This window comes from Papaver somniferum, chromosome 4 (genome assembly GCF_003573695.1).
Source record: "Papaver somniferum cultivar HN1 chromosome 4, ASM357369v1, whole genome shotgun sequence".
Classification (NCBI taxonomy): Eukaryota; Viridiplantae; Streptophyta; class Magnoliopsida; order Ranunculales; family Papaveraceae; genus Papaver; species Papaver somniferum.
Genome location: NC_039361.1, coordinates 145,160,806 through 145,183,479, shown reverse-complemented (window position 1 = coordinate 145,183,479; position 22,674 = coordinate 145,160,806). Strand labels below are relative to the sequence as shown.

Below are 22,674 nucleotides of genomic sequence, written 5' to 3'. Positions count from 1 at the left end.
ATATAGCAGGTTGTGCGTTGAATCAATCAATTGGAAAATCCAACCTTTGGTTGTTGATTGAAATTGATTGATACTTGAAGATTGGTCTTTGGTACCGTTCAAGTGATTTCTCTTGTATTCAATTAGACTCGCAGATTTCTATTTGCTTGAGTAAGTATTGAATCGAGAAAGAGAGATATAACTCTTTGATATACTTTTATTAAGATTGAATCTGACTGTCTAGTTTATTCTCTTAAAAGTATATTAGAGTTAGTCCATACAGATTCCTAATCGAAATATTGGGTGTGGTTGTTAGACCCCCGCTTTGGCAAGAGTGTTATCTCTGATAAACGCATCGCTAGAAATATAAGTTTTGTCTCTACTATATATATTAATGAGAGAGATTCTTCAATCTCAAATATAGACGAACCTAGTGTTTTAACGAGACAGATAGACACTGACATATGTTGTTCCGAATACCCTTCAAAAGAGTCTATCTCCATTAATGAAAGGGAAACAGATGAAGGGAGTGAACTGATTCTAAATATTGTTAGAATCTAATCTGATAGATTTAATTGGTTCAAAAACCATGTCAATGTCCTTCTTAGTATAGTAAGAGACTGCAATTCCAAAAACATTGAAGATTAGTCTTCACGTATCCTACTTGAGGCAAGTCTTAAAAAGGATGTTTTGGAAATTGAACATATCTTGAATAAACTCTCTATTCAAGGTCGTTTCATAAATCCCTCTATACCATCTACTTCTATTGAAACCAAAGCTCCGGGTTCAGAAGTAAATTCAGAATCCCTTCCTGATGAAAAGGATGTGCCTCAAATCTCCATTAATCAAGGATGTTGCACATCAAATGGGAGGAAGAAATCTTCAAATGATGATGTTAAGACAAAACCTTATAATTATCCTCATGATCAGAAAGTATGTCTCTTTTGTGATTCGAAAGGGCCTTTTAAGCTAAAGAGAAACTCTAGGTTGAATAACAATTTCATTGTTCAACTTCAACACATCTTAGACTTAATTCTCAAAGGTGTAACTGGCATTCGTATATCTAAACCAATTGGTTTTCGTACTTACCCTGTGTATGCTACCAGGAAGGTCAGTTCAATGAGTTCCTCGAATGAACAAAAGCAGCACATACGTCTTAACAGAAATCGTCTAACAAAAGATCAAGTCCTTTCTTCTGCCAAAAAGGGAGATAATGATACAGTTGATGTGAACAAGGTCCCAGGAGAAATGAGGAAAATTGATGATATGAGAAACAACCTGAAGGAGATAATTGATAAAGAAATTGTCAACATGCTGTCATCCTCCTCAAGTCAAAATTCTTCTGGTAAGAACTCAAACTATGTCTCATATTTTGATGACAATAAATTTTATGATGCATGACCAATTGAAATGATCACACTCTTGTGGCAATTTAGTTGTGTATTCCGATTGAATTAATCATGGGTTTTCTTGTGGTTAATTTAATTGAGTATTTTTGGATTCAAATTCATATTCGTATGTGATTTTTTATGTCCAAAGAAATCCTTATTTTCTTGCGAAAGTAAGGTCGCTCTTGTTGTTCTTTCGGGAATGACATATTATGGGAGAGAGAATTCATAATTGAACTTGTGCTTAATTGCCAAATATTTGTGGGGAGTGCGGCTGTGGAATATCATAGGGGTTGTCTTGTATCTTTATAAACTCCTTGATGAATGCATTTAGCTTCGGCTATATGATGGCATCTAAAAAGTTGATATGTGCTTGCTTTTGGTCGTGAAATGTCTCTATGAAAATTTCATTAGGATCCCACTAGTTTTCGTACCTTTGCCAATTTTTTTTAAAAAAAGGGGGAGAATTAATGTGTAGTTCACACTACAAATACATATGGTTTTCGGATCATTATGTAAGAGGGAGTGGTTTCCATGTGAGATGGATTATTGACTACGCGGTAGTGATACATATCACCATAGTATTGTTATCGAAGTTGTGATACAATTGAACTTTGATGATGTATAATAATACTATGACACTGTATAACAATGATTGAGAATTCTTGTTTTCTCATTGTTATGACTACGTATTTTCAACAACGGTGATACTAAACTTACAACCTTTTGGATCATTGGAGTACTTGGAAGTGACGAAGATTTCGAGCAATGTTGAAGAACCAAAAATATCAGGCATGTGGAAGAGAAGCTACAAAATTTTGTTATCTATTTTTGTATTCCATATGTATTGATAGTTTTGTCACTAAAATTGACAAAGAGGGAGATTGTTAGAGCACTGCTCGGTCGAACTCGCATGCGTTGCTATCTCAAGCATGTTTGTCAATGTTAGTGATCAAAACTATAACTCTTGATTTCTAGTCTACTATTAGCTAAGTCTCGGAATAGGATAAAAAGTATAGTTGAGCTCAAGACTCCATCATACAAAGACGAAGGACTACTCAAGGAACTGGTGGAACTTCATCGACTAAAAGGTATGTGGAGACTTGAAATTATCTATCACTCAAAACTCTATCTACTCTATCTCCTATCTTGAGACAAAAGTAGTTTTACTATATAGACCTTGATTATACACATTTGCTATTTCGAGCCAAGTTTATATCGCTTATCTATTTATCGAAATATGTGTTGGTAAGCTTTCGCTTTGGCCAAGTTCATCTTTACTAGTGACGAAAATCATGTTAAGTTTCAATCACTTGAAAATGGCTTTGACGAAAAATGGTTTGTGAACAACAACTATATAACATCCTCTAAGAATGTTTCAATGATTGAAAAGAGAGTTTAGATTATATAACCATTGTTGGATATAAGTATTGTGTGGTAAATCACACATGTATAAGTTCTTATTCCTTGAACCAAATTATGCGTACTTTGCTGCTCAGTAAAACCGGAACAGAGTCCGCGAACCCAGTCCGCGTACTGTCGGAGGTTCTCTTCCCGAGAAAATCTGTTGGAGTTTGTGAACTATTTACAAACTTATTCCAGGTACTTAAGTCCACGTACTTAAGTTGGTTATTTTCTAAAAACGATTCTTCGTGAACTTAAACTTATATAAACTAAGGAATGCAAGTTTGCAAACTGTGGCTATAAAGTTCAAGAATCAATTCGAGTGAATCAAATTTTTTTTGTTTCAATTGTGTCTATTATAAAGATATAAGTAATTGAACAACTCTCTAACTAGTTCATTTGAGTCATTTGAACTAGTTGTGGTAAATAAAAATATGGTTGATATGAAAGTGCTCATATGGCTAACCATTGGTTTACTATTGTTGAACCAACTAGATGTACATGTTTGGGTACGGTTACACAAACCTAAATAAACGTGCATTTCATTTGTGTGTAACAAGCTAAGTTTCGATCTAATGGTTGAAAGATATTAGCTTGAATCTAATCAGGTTTTCATCTAACGGTGAATATTGAATGTCTTGTTACTAAGCTAACATTGATTGCAAACCCTGATTTGAAAGACTATATTATAACCGAGAAATTAATCTCCCACTGTGGTCGCCAATTGTTTGAAGGTGAAAACAGTTTTTGCTGGTTTCGGTAATTTTTGTGATGTGGGTGAGAAAAAAATCTAAACCCTAAACAATGTACTGCAAGGGAGTACTTTAGATTCGAGAGATCAATCCGTACAAGTCCGTCCTAAACCAAGAAATGGGCGTTCCCGACTTGCTTCGGTCACAAAGTGGAGGAGAAGGGTTGATTTTGGGGAGGGAAGCAAAGAGAGTGTTGAGACCAGAATAGTTGATTCTGCAAGAGTAGTTGTTTTGTGACTTGTATCAGAAAGTGGGAAGCTAAAAGGTGGGAAAGCTAGCAAACGTTTTCTGAGTGTTGTATTCTCCTGACTAGAACTTGTTGTTCGGTGGAAATAAGTAATGCCTATTTATACAAGTCGAAGTGAAACGTACTCTGGTCTCATTAAGAAATGGAAAAAGGGTGAGTAAATGGGAGGAGGTGGTAACCGGTAACGCTTGGAATTGATGTTCCATAAAAGAAAGCATTTCACCATTACTCCCTGTATTTACTAATTGCCTCATCCTTATGACACTTTCTTATAACGATCGTAGTGTACGCCGCACGCTGTAAACCGCCAAACCAATACCCAATGAGAATCCCCCAGTTTGTGACATGTGTTTATGTCTCGAGTGTTTTCTTGGAAAACATGTAGCATGTTGTTGTTGTCTGGCAAGTTGAGCTTGGAAGACTTGCCGGCTCAGTGGTGACCTTCAACGGTCGAGATTTTGCATCTTAAGAGGAAAGTAGTCGTTGATTATTGCCTTTCGTTTGGTAGCCAGTGGCATGAAAGTATGATCAGTATGGCTTTAATATGGCCCAGTTTAGGCGCAACCAAAAGTTAGGGTTTTGGCTTTGTTTAGCCGCGACCAAACTAGGGCCAAAGGTTGCCATGCCTTAGCTGGTAACCTTGGATGGCTAAGATCTGCATCTTAGATGAAAAAGTGGTCGTTGATTGTTCCGGGCCTTCGTTTTGGTAGTCGCATAGGGAAGGTCGGCATGGTATGGCGTGGCAAGGTGGTTGGCATGCCATTGGCACATGTGGCATGGCATGCCTTGGCGTGGCCAAAACTAAGGTTTTGGGCCAAAGGTTACCATACGTTGTTTGGCGACCTTGGACGGCTAGGATTTGCATCTAAGATGGAAGGGTGGTCGTTGATCGTCCCACGCCTTCTTGGTAGCCGCATGGGGAATGTCGGCATGGTATAGCGCGGAAAGGTGGTTGGCATGCCATTGGCACATGTGACATGGCATGCCTTGGCGCGGTTTGGCGTGGCCAAAACTAGGGTTTTGGGCCAAAGGTTACCATGCGTTGTTTGGCGACCTTAGACGGCTAGGATTTGCATCTAGGATGGAAAGGTGGTCGTTCATCGTCGCACGCCTTCGTTTTGGTAGCCGCATGGGGAAGACCGGCATGGTATGGCGCGGCAAGGTGGTTGGCATGCCATTGGCACATGTGGCAAGGCATGCCTTGGCGCGGTTTGGCGTGGCCAAAACTAGGGTTTGGGGCCAAAGGTTACCATGCATTGTTTGGTGACCTTGGACGGCTAGGATTTGCATCTATGATAGAAGGGTGGTCGTTAATCGTCGCACACCTTCGTTTTGGTATCCGCATAGGGAAGGCCGGCATGGTGGGACCAAGGCCAATGGCGCGGATGGCTTGGCATAGTGGGGCCAAGGGTTTGATACGTACGGCTTGGCACGGTGGGGTCAAGGCAGGGTGCGGTTGGCTTGGCATGGTGGGGCCAAGGGTTTGGCATGCCATTGCGCATGGTGTGGCTAGCATGGTTGGGGCCAAGGCAAGGCGCGGTTGACTTGGCATGGTGGGGCCAAGGGTTTGGCATGCCATTGGCGCATGGTGCGGATAGCATGGTTGGGGCCAAGGAAAGGTGTGGTTGGCTTGGCATGGTGGGGCCAAGGGTTTGGCATGCCATTGGCGCATGGTGCGGCTAGCATGGTTGTCATGCCTTGGCGTGGTAGGCGTGGCTGGCATGGTTTGCCATTGGCACAGTGGTGCGGCTGGCATGGTTGGCATGCCTTGGCGCGGAGACGTGGCTGGCATGGTTTTCCATTGGCACAGTGGTGCGGCTGGCATGGTTGGCATGCCTTGGCGCGGAGATGTGTCTAGCATGGTTTGCCATTGGCACAGTGGTGCGGCTGGCATGGTTGTCATGCCTTGGCGCAGAGATGTGGCTGGCATGGTTTGCCATTGGCACAGTGGTGCGGCTGGCATGGTTGGCATGCCTTGGTGCGGAGATGTGGCTGGCATGGTTTGCCATTGGCACAATTTGTGTGAGACAATCATTTGATGTCGACTTGGAAAGTTTCGTATTGATCATTCGATCACTTGAAAATTACTTGAAGCTAACGGTTTGTGTGAGACAGCCATTGTCGTCTTCTAAGGATGTTTCAATGATTGAAATGGGAGTTTAGAACAGTTAACCATGTCTGAATACAATACGGTATGCATACCTAGTATGCGAACTGTATTGTTATAATTCAGGTCCGGGAACCTTGTTTGCGTACCTAGTATGCGAATGGTTTTACCTGTAAAGGTCCGAGAAACTTTTTTGCGTACCTAGTATGCAGACGGTTTCACCTGAGTTAGGTCCGGGACGGCTGTTGGCATACCTGGTTTGCGAACGGCTGGAAAAGACCAAGGTTCATAGCTGTTGTTTGCGTACCTAGTTTGCGAACACAGTGGTTAAGTTATAAAATCGGTTAAGTATGATTCTCATATTCATGAACTAATAGTAGTTCATATTACACACATATGATTTACAGATCATTATGTAAGGGGGAATGGTTTTCATTGTGAGATGAAGTATTGACTAAGGGGGAGTGACACATATCACCGTAGTATTATTGTCAAAGTTGTGATGCAATTATCTCTTTGAGAATTTAATAGTATAATGACATTGTATAACAATGATTGAGAACATCTGTTTTCTTATTGTTATGGCTATGGATCTTCAACAACAATGATGCTGAATTAAACACGTTCAGAATCCCTGGAGTACTTGGAGTAACAAAGAATTCAAGGAATGTTGAAGAGACAAGGAAATCAAGCATGATGCATGAGAATCTACAAAGTTTATTTATTTTGTAATACATATGTATTAATAGTTTTTTCACTAAAATTGACAAAGGGGGAGATTGTTAGAGCACTGTTCGGTCGAACTCGCAAGCGTTGCTATGTCAAGCTTGTTTTTCAAGTTTAGTTGATCAAAACTATATACTTGATTTCTAGTCTACTTATAGCTATGTCGCGGATTAGGATAGAATATGTAGTTGAGCTTTAGACTTCATGGCGTTCATCAATTGAAGACGCATATCTACTGAGGAGAGCTTAGAGGAACTGCATCAACAAAAGGTATGTGGAGACTAAAACATATCTATCACTCAGAAGTCTATTCCATTCTATCTTCTAATGAGACTAAATCGTATAGATATATAAACTTTTACATTATACACATTTGATATATCGAGCTGAGTTCATCTCGCTTATCTATTTCTCGAAATGTTTGTTGGAAGCTTTTTGCTTTAACTATGTTCATCATTATTCTTGACGAGTTTAGTTAGAGACAATTTATTTGTTGGAAACTAAATATTGACTCAAAAGATGATCATACGAAAATTGCCTTGAAACATCTTACATGATTTGTGTGAGACAATCATTTGATGTCAACTTAGAAAGTTTCGTATTGATCATTCAATCACTTAAAAATTACTTGAAGCTAATGGTTTGTGTGAGACAGCCATTGTCGTCTTCTAATGATGTTTCAATGATTGAAATGAGAGTTTAAAACAATTAACCATGTATGGATACAACACAGTATGCATACCTAGTATGCGAACTGTATTGTTATAATTCAGGTCCGGGAACCTTGTCTGCATACCTAGTATGCGACCAGTTTCACTTGAGTTAGGTCCGGGACGGCTATTCGCATACCTGGTTTGCGAGCGGATGGACAATGCCAAGGTCCGGTGTTGTTGTTCGCGTACCTAGTTTGTGAACACAGTGGTTAAGTTCTAAAATCTGTTAACTATGATTCTCATATTCATGAACTAAACATTTATGAATTACGGAATGCAATCTTTGCAAATCGTGGCTTAATGTTCATCAATTGATTCTTGTATAAGTACTTTGTACAATTACGAATCAATTCGATTTTGCTGCAATTAGTTCATATATATTTTTATGAGATAGTGAACAATTAAACAACTCTATTTGAAACACAATTAGATTCATTTGATTATCTTTCATGATTGATTGATCATCATATTTGATCTATAAGTGTTAAATGGATGTGGTTAAGACAAAAGTGTTCATATGGCCGACTTCGGTTAACTGTTATTGAGCCAACTCAATATGCACGTTTAGGTACGGTTACCCGTATTTAAATGAAGGTATATTTCATTTGTGTGTAACAAGCTAAGACCATATGACGGTGGAGATTGATTGCTTTATTTTTAAGCAGACTTAGCTTGAACATTAAATCAAGATTTCATATAACGGTGAATATTGAATGCTTTGTTACTAACCTTTAGATTTGATTGTAAGCAAACCCTGATTTGAAATACTATATAAGGGAGAACTCTAGCAACTGGAAAACCTAATCCCGACACTTTCCTATGTCCTAGTTGCAAACTATAGTCAATTCTCCTTTAACCTAGGTTTTTCCAAAATCAAATTAGGTTAACGACTTGAAGACTTCATTTGGGATTCGTGAAGCCAGATCCAAAAATTTTCTTTGTAGTTGCATATTGATTTTACTTGTTCTATTGTGTTGAGTACTATGTTCTCTAATATTTGCTCGAGATTTATCTCTGATAGGTAAGATATAAAAAATAATCATAACAGTTCTTCGTCTAAGACTGTTGTGATTAGGCAATAATTTTTCTGTTAATCAGTTGGACTATTGTGAGGTGATTGATATTTCTAGGCCGCTATTCGGGAGTATAAGACCGAATTATCAATTGGTTCCTGTTCACCTTGATTTATCAAAAAACAAATAAAATAAATGATAAACATCTATGTAGGAGACATATTTGTTTATAAGTCTTCAACTTTGGTTCGTAGCAACTCTTAGTTGTGGGTGAGATCAGCTAAGGGAATCAAGTGCGCAGAATCTGGCGTGGTTCTAAGGGAGTGGGGAACACGACTATACCTTAATCGATGTGAGACTTGGCTAGGGATCAACTACATTCCAGTCCGAAGTTAACTTATAGTAGGCTAGTGTCTATAGCGACTTATTACAGTGTGGTGTTCGAAGCTGGACTAGGTCCCAGAGGTTTTCTGCATTTGCGGTTTCCTCGTTAACAAAATTTTTGGTGTCTGTGTTGTTTCTTTTCCGCATTTTATTTGTTTATATAATTGAAATATCACAGGTTGTGCGTAGTGTAATTAGTTGATAAATCCGACCTTGTTTATTGGATATAACTTGATTGACACTTGGGTATTGGTCTTTGGTATTGTCCAAGTTATTTCTCATATCAATCAGGCTCACGGATTTCTATCTGTTCGATTTGCTGATTGTATTGAGAAATAGAAATAAAGCTCTTTGATATATATCTTGATTGATCTCGCTTTTAAGTTGGTGCTCTCGGAATTATATTGGAGTTTAGTCTATACAGATTGCCGAACTAATTATTGGGTGTGGTTGTTATACCCCCGCTTTTTCACCAAATATTCCTTCTGAACCAAAAAGTTTCAAGATGGAAATGCAAGATCCAAAATGGAAAGTTTCAATGATGGTAAAAATGATGCATTACAAATAAATAGTACATGGGATTTAGTTGATACATAACCTAATACGAATATACTAGGTTGTAAATGAGTGTATAAAATAAAATTAAAGTCAGATGGGACACTTGACATATTCAAATCAAGGTTATAATCAACGAGATGGAGTTGGCTATGATGAGACTTTTAATTAGCCATGTAGACCGTAGTAAAGTCAACAATAGTTAAAATAGTGGTATGTATTGCTATTAATAGAGGGTGGCCGATTAGACAATTAAATGTATCAAATGCATTTTTACATGGAGATTTAACAGAAAATGTATACGTGAAACAACCACCAGGTTTTGTTAGCTCAGAATTTCCTAATAAAGCCTGTCATCTGAAGAAAAGTTTTTATGGTTTAAAGCAAGCTCCGAGAGCTTGGTTTCAAGAGTTTAGCTATTCTATGATTTCTTATGGGTTTGTCAGAACAATGTTAGATTTTTCTATGTTTGTTTATGTTGTTGGTTCAGAAATGATGGTGTTATTCTTATATGTTGATGATATTATCTTAACTGGTACTTCAATTGCTTTGCTTGATCATTTGGTTCGGTTCTTAAGTTATGTTTTTGCAATGAAATAATTGGGTGATTTGAATTACTTCTTAGGCATAGAGGCTTTGGAGACATCAAATGATATTTTGTTAACACGACATAACTATAAGTTGAGTTGTTCAAAAAAAACTAAAATGACAGAGTGTAATCCTTGTAGTACTCCAGTAGCTAAAGGACAAAGAGTGTCTATTAATAAGGGAATTTTGTTACAAGATGTGTATGAATATAGAACCATAGTTGGTATGCTACAGTATTTGTGTTTGACTAGACCTGACATTTGTTTTGGAGTTAATTATGTAAGTCAGTTTATGCATGCTCCTACAAATGTTCACATGTTGTTAGTTAAAAGAATACTTAGATACATGAAAGGTACTATTGATTATGGTATTACTTTAAGGAAAGGAGATACTGAAAATTTAACAACCTATACCGATTCATATTGGGGAAATCGTCCTGAAACAATAAGATCAACAAGAGGTTATGCAATTTTTCTGGGTAATTCATTAATTTCTTGGTCTATAGCTAGTAAAAAGCAACCAACTGTCTCAAGATCCACAACCGAAGCAAGATATAAATATCTCTCTGCTGCTACTGCAGAATGGGAATGAATTTCTTCTTTATTCACTGAATTACACATTTCCTTAAAGCTACCTATTACTCTTTACCGTGACAATACAAGTGCAATATACTTGTCAGCTAACCCGTTTCTCATCACGGGACAAAACATATAAAGATACACTATCATGATATGAGAGAATTAATTGCAAGTGGATTTCTCAATGTTCAACACATAGCATCGGAACATCATTTAGCATATTTGTTTACCAAGGGTTTACGTGCTCATGTATTTACTTCTGTTCTTCAGCAATTACTTGGGATTACTGTTTTTGCAGTGAGTAATAATTGTGTATCTACTTCAACATTGTCTACAAAGAGTACTGATGTTGCGTCTTGTTCAACTGAAAATTGTCAGCTTGTTGTGTCCGGCAATTTTACTTATGCAAGTCATATTTCTTTACCTGCTAAAACTAAACATGTTTCTTTCTATTTGTCTTAGGTTGTTGTTGCAGTTTTACTCCTTCTTATGAGTTGAGTCTTTGTTGTTTGTCAAATATTCAAACTGTATAATGCCTAAAATTATCAGTTTGAGGGAAGCTATTAGGAATGTCAATGTTTGTCAAAGTCAATGATTATTAACTTTGTCAATATGTCTTAGAGGTCAATAGTCATTGACAAAGTCCTTTTATTCAGACGACATTAAATATATATGAATTATATAGTTTGTGTACGTTAATCTTTACATTGAATACATTTTCTCTTTCTTTCTTTCATCTTTGTTTTACAATCTTGCCCTCTTACTTATCATGAGAACATATCAATTCTCAGTAAAATAATTTTACTTCTGACTTCTGCTTATGGTATCTAAACACGCTATAAATGAATAAACACCGACCAAATAAAAATGGAAGTCTAACTTGTAAATTCTAAGTATTTTTTAATTAATTTAATATTGCCGCCTCACTGATTACAAGACTTACACAATAAAATTTTAAACAACGACTCTAATAAAAATTTCGAGTAATCTTGAGTTTTCTAGCTATCTCCACTTGTTGTATCTTCTATTCAACGCGCTCGTGAATTGTTTTTCCTTTGTTTTTGTAACTTTAGTTGTCGACTTTCGAAACTCGAATTCTTTTTCGTTTTTAGTTGATCATTTTTCGGGATTAACTTCTAGTGGCATCATTATTCGCCTTTTACTATTTTTTTTTTTTTTTTTATAAATCAACACATATCTTATTACCATCATCTTCAAGTTTGGCTATGAAAAATTAAAATTCAAAACATTAGAATGAAATTAAAAGAATTTTATGCCGAGAAAATTCAAAAAAAGATCGAATTTTGGTGTGAGTTTCGATGTTTAAATGAGTTTATTATTTATTGAGGGAAAACTCTAACCATTTAAATTCGACCACTGTCGTAGCATTTAGTGGCCGTCGGCTCTTTTTAGTACGATGAACATTTTCTTTTCCGGATCTGAGTTTTGCCTATCTAGGTCCCGTTGGAATTGCCGTAAGAGCTTCAATTGGTTAGATGTCTAATGGTCTCCTGGACTGTGGTAGACTGGTAGTGCATTCACAGTTTCGTTCACACACACAATCGCCCGTAACTAAGCCCATTAAATTAGCCAACGTTTCTCAGTCAACAGCATCGTTATCATTTAGACTGTAACATGGACCGTTAGATGATAGATTACTCTTCATCGCCTACTTTATCCACTTGTAAGTAACCCAACGAACAGAATAGATAATAGGACGTACAAATAAGTTCGTAAGTCACTCTTACACGATAACCTTCCCTCCATCGCATCAGTTTTCGCGCCCAATTTTCCCGCCAAAAACCCCACTAATAATATCACAAGGAAAAAGAGAAACATAGGGAAGAGAACAAAACAAAACCCTAACTACAATCTTCTCAACGATTCAGAAGAAGAAAAATGGCGGATAACTCGGATAACCCATCAACTCCAGGTTCTGCTGGGTTCAGTACAGATCGACTTCCGCCGAATTCTGAAACCACCTATTCCGACGAAGAAGCCGAAGTCGATCCTAGAATCGTCCCAGATGAACCAGAGGGAGAAAATCTCGAAGAAGAAGAGGATGGAGAGGATCTTTACAATGATAACTTCATGGAGTAAGCAAATTCATTTCATTGATTTTTGTTTCATTTTTCATTGATTTTTCTATCTTCGAGTTTGTAGGTTTTCTGTTTGATAAAATGTCTTACTGAATCTATAAATGGTGAAATGTAGTGATTACCAACCCATGGGTGAACATGATCACTATGAGCGTGTGGGACTTGATGATTCGATGGAAGATGAGAGAGATTTGGATCAGATTATGGAGGATAGAAGAGCTGCTGAAGTTGAACTTGATGTTAGAGATGGAGATGGTGAGGATGGCGAAGATGGGCGTAGAACTAGTCGGAAGCTTCCTCGTCTTCTACATGACCAAGGTAAGAAAACCCTTTTTTTTCTTTTGTAACTTGAACTCGAGAAGCAGATTAAGGACCAAAAAAAGATTACCCTTTTGCTATTGTTTAATTAGATAATATTGGTAGGATGTATTGTGACTTTGGTTCACTTGTAACTAATGAATGTGGGGTTTGACTGCAGACACAGACGAGGATATTAGTTATAGACGTACAAAGAGGTCCAGAGCCAGGCCTCCAGAACCTAGAAGCTATGATGATGACGGTACACCAAGTTCACCTGGAAGATCTCAAGGTGGTGGACACTCAAGAGATGATATACCAATGACTGACCAGACAGATGACGAGCCATATGAGGTTTCTTTTATTTTTTGGCACTAAAAATTTCCTACTATTGTTATACTCATTTGTGCCTGTCCATGCTTTAACCATCAAAGATGCTGTTCTGTAGGATGATGATGACGATGAAGGTGAATTCGAGATGTATCGAGTCCAAGGGATACTGAGGGAGTGGGTTACTCGAGATGAAGTGCGTCGTTTAATAGCTAAGAAATTTAAAGAATTTTTGCTTACATATGAGAACTCAAGAAATCAGCAAGGAGACTTTGAGTACATACGACTTATAAATGAGATGGTATCAGGTAAAATATTTAGTATGTCTGGCAATAGATTGTTTCATGTTTCTTTAGTTTTCTTCAACTTTCCGTTTTATGAGTTAATTTGATCTCTTCCACAGCTAATAAATGCAGCTTGGAGATCGATTACAAGCAATTCATCTATGTTCATCCCAACATTGCCATCTGGCTTGCTGATGCACCTCAGTCTGTTCTTGAGGTTATGGAAGATGTTGCTAAGAGCGTTGTTTTTAATCTACATCCAAACTACAAGAATATTCATCAAAAGATATATGTGCGGATAACCAACTTACCAGTCTATGATCAGATACGTAACATAAGGTATCTCATCGTAGGAATTTTATCTTGTGATTTGATTTTGGGTGCATTTCATATTTTAAAACTTAATTCCTCCATTCACATTTATAATGAAATGCAGGCAGATCCATTTGAACACCATGATCCGTATTGGAGGAGTTGTAACACGAAGATCTGGTGTTTTCCCCCAGCTGCAGCAAGTGAAGTATGATTGCAGTAAATGTGGGTCGGTTCTTGGACCATTTTTCCAGAATTCGTATTCAGAAGTGAAAGTAGGGTCATGCCCTGAATGCCAATCAAAAGGACCGTTCACCGTCAATATCGAGCAGGTGAGTGTCCATGAAATTTCCGTATCTTTGTCACGCTCAGTTGGCAATTAAACTAATAATGATGTTCTTCTATCATGTTATGGCTTGTTACAGACAGTCTATAGAAACTACCAGAAGCTTACACTTCAAGAGAGTCCAGGGATTGTTCCGGCTGGTCGGCTTCCAAGATACAAAGAAGTGATACTCTTAAACGATCTTATTGATTGTGCTCGCCCTGGAGAAGAAATTGTAAAATTCCTTGGAACCTGACTATTTTTCTTCATTCTGACGGTTCTGTCTAGTGTCATCAATCATCATACTGATATCTTATCATGGTTTATGCAGGAGGTCACCGGCGTATATACAAATAATTTTGATTTATCTTTGAACACAAAAAATGGCTTTCCTGTTTTTGCCACCGTTGTTGAAGCAAACTATGTCACCAAGAAGCAAGATCTTTTTTCTGCTTACAAACTTACCCAGGAAGACAAAGATGAAATTGAGAAGCTGGCCAAGGATCCCAGGATCGGGGAAAGGGTGTGTTGTTATTTTATTTTAGTTTCATCATCATATGGTTGTTGGTGAGTTCATCATATATAATTCATGTTCTTATTTTCAGATTGTTAAGTCCATTGCACCATCAATCTATGGGCATGAGGACATTAAAATGGCGCTTGCTCTTGCAATGTTTGGAGGCCAAGAGAAGAATGTTGAAGGTAAACATAGATTGCGAGGGGACATAAACGTGCTCCTCCTTGGTGACCCTGGAACTGCCAAATCACAATTTCTCAAGTAAGATCCCGTGCGTCAAAAACATCATCACTGTTCCATGTTCCGTGTTTTTACTGGGACAATCATCATACAACTTGTAAGCTATTGTTTTCAGGTATGCTGAGAAAACAGGGCAGAGGGCAGTTTACACAACTGGTAAAGGAGCTTCTGCTGTTGGGCTCACAGCAGCAGTGCACAAGGACCCTATAACACGAGAATGGACACTTGAGGGAGGGGCTCTTGTCCTTGCTGATAGAGGGATTTGTCTCATTGACGAGTTTGACAAGATGAATGATCAGGATAGGTGAGAGAATCACATCATTGTATCTTTGAGATTTATGCTTCTATTCTTTCTGCATTGTAATTTCTTAATTAATGATCAGGGTGAGTATCCATGAAGCCATGGAGCAGCAAAGTATTAGCATATCAAAGGCTGGAATTGTCACTTCTCTCCAGGCTCGCTGCTCTGTCATTGCTGCTGCAAATCCGATTGGAGGAAGGTATGAGTGGATGGAGTGATATTTCACGAGGAAATATGCAAAATTCCTCCCTACGTATTAGCTTCATTTTCATTTGTAATTATTTATGTAGGTTGTGCAATAAATTAGTGATCCCTTAAATGTCCCCTTCTTGAGAAACTACTTCCTTCAAATATTAAATGTGTAATAGGCTCTAGAATGAATGTCTTCAAGCATGACCATCAGATAAACACTAATGGGCATATTCTTTGTCCAAGTGATGTCTAACTGATGTCTTCCCATCCCTGGTCAATTAGCCATACAGGTTTTGGACAGTAGGGAACTCATTTCCCAAGTGAATCCAGAACGAAGTCAGTCTAAATAGTAAATATTAGTTGCATTCTCTTATTTGTTTGGGGTGACTTTATATCTTTACGCTAACACTAGTTACTCATCTGTTTCTAGATATGATTCTTCCAAGACCTTTTCGCAAAATGTTGAATTGACAGATCCTATCATCTCTCGTTTCGATGTCCTCTGCGTTGTTAAGGTCATTCTCTATCCGTTCTTGTAATATATAATTTTCACTTCACTTGAAGCTGTTGATTGATACGGAGGATGGTTGGTAATTGCAGGACGTGGTTGACCCAGTGTTGGATGAGATGCTTGCTGAATTTGTTGTTGAAAGCCATTCCAAGTCACGGGCCAAGGGTGCTAACTTAGATGATATGCCTGTGAGCAATTCCCAAGCAGATCCTGATGCATCTGCTGAACCAGTTGATCCTGAGGTATAGACATCTACTGAGGGTCTATCTATGTTAATACTTGAGGTTATTCACTCAGTCTTAGCTGTGAGGTTACAAGCCAATCAGATGCTTATTATTTTGTTTCTCCACTCAGTCTTAGCTGTGAGGGTATCCCATGGACTGTGATATCTCAGAGTGTATTTACTATTGTAGCTTAATCCTGAATGTCTCTGTTTGGCTAGATACTTTCGCAAGATATGCTTAAGAAGTATATAACCTATGCCAAGTTGAACGTGTTCCCAAGGTTGCATGATGCTGACTTGAACAAGGTCACAGAAGTTTATGCTGAACTGCGTAGAGAGTCATCGGTGAGATTCCCTTGCCTTTTTTTAATGATTTGCACCACTGTGCTGTATGTTCTGATTTTCTTTCAAGAAAATGTTTATAATGTTATTGGTTATGGTCTTTGTAGCATGGACAAGGAGTTCCAATAGCAGTGAGGCATATAGAGTCGATGATAAGGATGTCTGAGGCACATGCAAGAATGCACCTAAGACAGCATGTGAAACAGGATGATGTGGACATGGCAATTAGAGTTCTACTTGATTCCTTCATTTCAACACAAAAGTTCGGGGTCCAGAGAGCTTTACAGCAGGTCAGAAGAAACTCCAAAGTTATCTTCCTCATGTTAACTCTGTGGCTCTAATAATTCCTTATTAGTTATTTGACATCAGTTAACTATAGATAGAAATATACATCAAATCACAGTTTAGCTATAGTTTAATGTCATGTGCTGCTTTGCATCTCACATGCCTTAAAAATAAGCCGATTTAACATTATTGATAACCTTGTGACAGAGCTTCAAAAAGTACATGACATTTAAGAAGGATCACAATGGTATTCTCATCCACATGCTGCGTGAGCTGGTGAAGGATGCATTGCACTTTGAAGAACTTGTAAATGGGTCTACTGCTGGACTTACCCAGATTGAAGTCAAGGTGGAGGAGTTGCAAAGCAAGGTATCAAGACCTGAATTTGTCACGCCTTCCATTTTCATATAATTTCATCTACAGGTGACAGTTTGAAAGCGTATCTAGCTGATGGGTTTACTTTTATACTGATGTATTTTCTTATTTTTTGTGGGTACAGGCACGGGATTATGAAATATATGATCTGAAGCCCTTCTTCAGCAGTCCCCAATTCTCTACAGCCAACTTCCACTTAGATGAAGAACGGGGAGTGATAAAACATCACCTTGCTGGATGAGAAAGCACAAGACGCTGCGGCATGGTTTCCAAGTAACTTGGTTGTTGGATGATAGTGGATTTGTTTGTTAATCTCGGGAAACTTGTCCAGAGGGTCTATCTAGATGGCAAAGTGGAAAAGTTTCAAATATTGGAACTTGGGATTTTGTTGCTTGTACATTCAAATATTACTGGCCTGATAACTGTATGTCAAGTTATATCTATTTATGAACAATTAGTTTAATTCTTACATGGAGATTTACTCAAACTGGACGGCACTAAATCTGAAAATTAAATGACTGAAATTGTAGCCACAAATGTTGCTAATTTGGAAAGAAAGATGCATGAGAATTTTCCAGGAAAAATCAAAAACCAGTTTACAAGCCTCTTTAGCAATTCTGAGACATCTTAACTTTTAGTCCCATAATGCAGACACGTGATGCAAACCAATGCAATGCTAATCAGGAATCAACGTCTCAGTTGTTAATTCACTACCCAACTGCAACATCAGCTTGGAACACCTTATTCACTGCTATTAGCCTTACCAAACTCCAACTATAACCCCACATGCCCTTTAACGTCTCAAACAACCATTTCCCAAATTCTTCAACAATCAGCACCAGTATATGTCATATCTTCTGTCTGTTTTCTTTTCTGGACCTTATGGTTCGCCAGAAATGAACTAATTTATCGCCAAAAGCAAACAATATCAGAAGAAATCCTAACTTGGGCGAAAAAACAACAACAACAGTATTCCGTGGCAATAGATCCTCATCTCCTATGTTACCAGGAGATTCACCGGTAATTAACCACTCAAAAATGCCAAAATAATCTCAACAATTTCGGTAGGATGGTCCACACCAAACTTGAATTGGATTAAGATTAACACAGATGGGGCGGCAAGGGGGCATCCAGATTTCGCAGAAGCGGGTTTCATTTGCAGAGATTCTGAAACACGAACAATTATGGTTTTAGCTCAACCTCTAAGAATTACAACAGCCTTAACTGCAAAAACTAGGGCTTTGCTTTTGACATCAAGAACAACAACAGAAAGGCAATGGCCAAAAGTTCTCTTCGAAACGGACTCAGAAAACCTTGTGCTCTTTGTCACATCCGCGACTGAACCCCCTTGGCACATCTCAGGGATGATTGAAGAAATAAAGTATAAAATACGACAGATTCCGCAGGTACCTATCCAACACACAACTATAGAGAAGGAAATCAAGCAGCGGTTAGCTTGGTCAATCAAGCGGTAGATGGAAGTCGAATAGAGAACTTTTCAACATAAATTTGGGACCAGGCAATCCTGGTTTGTATTAGTCAAGTTATCTTCCATGACTCTGTGGGTACCACATACCCACGTCAAATTGTAACCTAATCTTCTATTAATAAAATGCATGCTTCAAAAAAAAAGTGATGTAATGCAGACACATGATGTTCCTGATTATTACGGAATAGTTAAAACTCTGGTTTTAGACTAAACTCTGCTTCTCTAAATACTCCTAAATCAATATACAGTGAGATCAATTTTGATTCTTCTTGGATTGATGAACTTTCACCCGCATGATACCGATCTGATTTAAGTTCAACTGTCCAACCTAGAAGAACCACCTCTCTCTCCCCCCTAGAAAGCTCGCCGAAAAAAAAAACTCCTTCTCAACTACAACCACGCTGCTCAGATCTAATCTGTTTTGGGGCGGGCTTGAGCAGTACCTTGTGTTTTCAAGCGGTTCAAACTAGTTTCAGTTAGCTTAGGTAGATTTTAATGCTAATTGAGATTTGTTTATCTTCTCTTTTGAGTTAATTGCCGACGACGAGGTTTCCCCGCTTTCATGGAAGCTTTATCTGTGCTTTCCAAGTTGGTTTAATGACTATTCTCAATTGGAGTTCTTAGAGTGGAAGTCGAAGTGCATCAATGGTGAGCTTCGGCAGCCGGAATCTTCGTCACTCCATTCCAGATTTAGGGCAAATCACTCTTTATTAGGAGTATTTCTTTGGCAAGAGGAAGATTGTTATAAAAAATGGTGGATTTGTAATCCAAAAACCATTTCTCTTCCGATTAAATCAGAACTAATTTTATATGTGTTTTTAGTCGTTTTCCGGCGTTCCTCTTCTTTTCTTGTCAGAATATTCAGGTTTGTACCGTTACACCATGAAATTTCTGTTACTAAGTGTCTTTTGTTCTTTGATGGACTCTGTTACTAAGTGGCTTTTGTTCTTTGATGTGCTCAATTGTCTCTTTTTAACTTCTCCGACAACCAACTGTCCAAGTTATATCTGGGTCAACTAATGCTGAAGAGGCAGAAGCTCTAACTCTGTTAGAAATAACTCAGCGGGAAAATAACATGGATTCTTAATATTTTTTTGAAGGAATGCGTAGGGTCAAGCGAATGCAATTAAATGGATAAACCAATGGATTATATCTGAAGCTCTAAAGATATTAGTGACATGTGATTTTTCATTTGGATCATCATAGAAGTAGTAACAATGTAGCAAACATTTTAGCAAACCAAACATATGTCTATATGGTCGAAGCCATACGACCCATATACCCAATTGTAAAAGTATTGTTATCCAAATGCAATTCAAGTAAATGTACTAAAACCTGACCAGTTGACTATTTGCTTTTTTTTGGCGATATATGAAACCGTATTTTTTTAGATGAATACGATATTGAGACTTTTTTCCCAGAGCGCAACTGATTTTGAAGATCATTTCCGACTTTTTACTGGCTAGTCCCGGTAAACATAGTTCCCACAAAACATCAATAGTGTAATATGCCAAGTTTTATTTCTTTTGCTATGTTTTTAGATATTTAGTTTTTAGTTTCCAATCTAATTTCAGTTCTCTTATCTTAGGAAGAAACTTTATTGGCGGATACCAATATTTCAGCAGTTTATACTAAAATAAGGACGACCAACAGTTTAGATGGCATGTTAAAAAAATTTTTGGGTACTTACATACACTTGTAACCTAAAAAAGAAGTTTGATTCTTGTATCATATAAGATCTTACAAATTATTATCACCAGATGTATCTTACAAAACAGTCAAAGATTATGATAAATATAAGATCTATGTAATGGTAAATGTGTTTGTCTGATGTTATAAGTATGAATTAGTTTTGTATTATTGTTGACAGTATTTTTTGGACACAAACGATGAGACATATTTTTCTTTTCCCCTTGTTTGACAGTGAGCTATGATCATTAGGTTGACTATTTATTTTTTTTGGAATCTATATAATAAGATAAAATTATTGTAGTAGGAATATGAAAGAGACAAATAAGTAGGAGAATAGATATCATATCTTATTCATGAGACAACCTTAGTATTACATAAATTCATTCCTTTAGTATAATATAAGGGAAACCCCTAGCTAGCTAATTGGCCGCACACACATGGGCCCAAGGCCCTAAACGCTCTTGTTAGAGCATGGATCGGTTGAACCCACCAAGCATTGGTATGTCAAGGTTGGTTGTCATATTTTAGTAGAAAAACTCAATTAGAGTCGCTTGGTTAAGATTACTAGAGTCATCTTCTGTTTATAATAGACTATAAAGTGTATGATTGTTGAGACATATAAGTATTACTCTGAAGACCTGAAGAACACGAAGACATATCGACTAACATGAATAAATCATTTTCTAATTGAGGTTAGTAATACTGGCTTGACTTGTTTCCATTTCTATATTTTCTTTCAAGTCGTTTAAGATTGAAAACATGACATTCAAGGTTATATATGATACTTGGTCATATTATTATGACCAAAGTATCAAGGAAGTATATACCATTTGCTGAATGCTTTGATATGGTATATCGAATTACGAAGTATAACGTTTATCTTTTTAACTTCGTAAATGCGACATCGACATAATTTATGTAACTTGTTACTTGATTGTGTATTGGATATAGATTTGATTTAATCCTAGGAAACTATGTTTTATTACATTACTTTAAAGGAAGTAGATATACTGAATTGTTTCGTAATCGAAAGAACATCAATAGGTGTGTTGGTGCGGTTTTCTTAGAAGATCTATTAGATGACCAATTCGTACCTAAGGAGGAATTAAGGTAGAATCAATATTATCTTATGTTGAGAGTCAAGGTAGGACCGATCCCTACCTATCTCGGGATACATGGTGTAACCGATCCTATCCTTTGTTGAGATTTTTGGTAAAACCGATCCCTACTTATATTAGGAATCACGGTAGAACCGATCCTAATTTTTGTTGGGAGTCATGGTAGAACCAATCCCTATCTATATTGGAAGTCATGGTAGAACCAATCCTAGCCTATGTTAGGAGTCATGGTAGACCGGTCCCAAGCTCAAGACCGATTTCCGATATTCACATATACTTTAGGGTTTGTGTGAGTTTGTAAGATATGAAAGTTTATAGATGTCAACACAATTTGAGCATGTTCATAATTCTTATTTTTGATAATTCAAAGATATTCCTTGGTACTCAATGTGATCCTAAACTGAAATATTGGAGAATCTTTTGATTAAGATTTTCGAATTATATGTTTTTGATTTTCCAGCAATCAAAACATATCTCTTGAAAAGCTATATTGGTCAAGTGATAAACGAATATTAGAAATTTTGTAAGATATATTTCAAGAATTACAGGTTGGATATTATTTCGAAATACGGAAATCGAAATCAGGCATTTTATTGCATATCTTGAGAATCTTTTCGGTTTTGGAATTTCCTTGTTGTCCAAACATCATTGGTCTATAAATAATGAAGTTTTTTCTTCTTGCAAACTATCTTTAGCTAGGAAAACTTCAAATTTTTGTTGTTTCTGGTGGAGTCGACTAATAGTATTACAAGTAATACTCTATTTCGGAGAGGAGAGTACCCTAATTAGTCGAAATCTCTTAGGTCACTTGTTTAAAGACTTCTGTGGGATCAAGAAGCTCTAAAAATTACCGTTGGTGGGAAACTAGATAATTGCATTATTATTTCAATTTCTGATCATTGATTCGATTGACTAATGGTTGTTGAACCTTTGATTGCACCTAGTTTGGTTATTCTTGAGAACCTTCTCTTCTCAAATAAGATCATTCAGACTAGATCAAAGGATTGACGGGATATTCAGAAATGTTATTTGATCCGAAGACAACTTGTGATCATACATTGTTAACAGACTCTGTTCTGTGTGCTATAAAGTAGATACAAGAAAATAAATGACAGTTTTCTTATTGCTTTCGCATAAATGAAATAAAGTTTTATGTGCAGGTACAATTGAAGAAAATTGAATATTTGAAGACGAGAAGATTTTTCTTATTGCTTTCACGTCTTGTGATATTTGTGCACACATCTTGATCAATTGGAATCCGACTAGTATCTTATTTATCTTAATTAGATTTGATCAAGTAGTCATATA

General features: G+C 37.3%; 1 protein-coding gene across 1 annotated transcript; it reads left to right on the top strand.

Moving 5' to 3' along the window:
* Nucleotides 1-12,269: 12,269 nt before the first annotated feature.
* On the top strand, nt 12,270-17,536 carry LOC113271481 (DNA replication licensing factor MCM2-like). Its single transcript, XM_026521361.1, has 17 exons — nt 12,270-12,530; nt 12,649-12,851; nt 13,012-13,184; nt 13,279-13,468; nt 13,564-13,783; nt 13,881-14,088; nt 14,182-14,316; nt 14,413-14,604; nt 14,687-14,859; nt 14,954-15,142; nt 15,222-15,338; nt 15,762-15,846; nt 15,932-16,084; nt 16,285-16,410; nt 16,515-16,697; nt 16,900-17,061; nt 17,192-17,536. Exons 1-17 carry the CDS (start codon nt 12,334-12,336, stop codon nt 17,306-17,308), a joined length of 2,823 nt encoding a protein of 940 aa, XP_026377146.1. The 5' UTR covers nt 12,270-12,333; the 3' UTR covers nt 17,309-17,536.
* The last annotated feature ends 5,138 nt before the right edge of the window (nt 17,537-22,674 follow it).

What these genes read in the sequence shown, in the direction of transcription:
- LOC113271481 (XM_026521361.1), top strand. Translation starts at nt 12,334, where the DNA reads ATGGCGGATAACTCGGATAACCCATCAACTCCAGGTTCTGCTGGGTTC. An exon ending in ATCCCAGGATCGGGGAAAGG is followed by an intron (nt 14,605 to 14,686) that starts GTGTGTTGTTAT and finishes TCTTATTTTCAG; the next exon opens with ATTGTTAAGTCCATTGCACC. An exon ending in TCCAGAGAGCTTTACAGCAG is followed by an intron (nt 16,698 to 16,899) that starts GTCAGAAGAAAC and finishes ACCTTGTGACAG; the next exon opens with AGCTTCAAAAAGTACATGAC.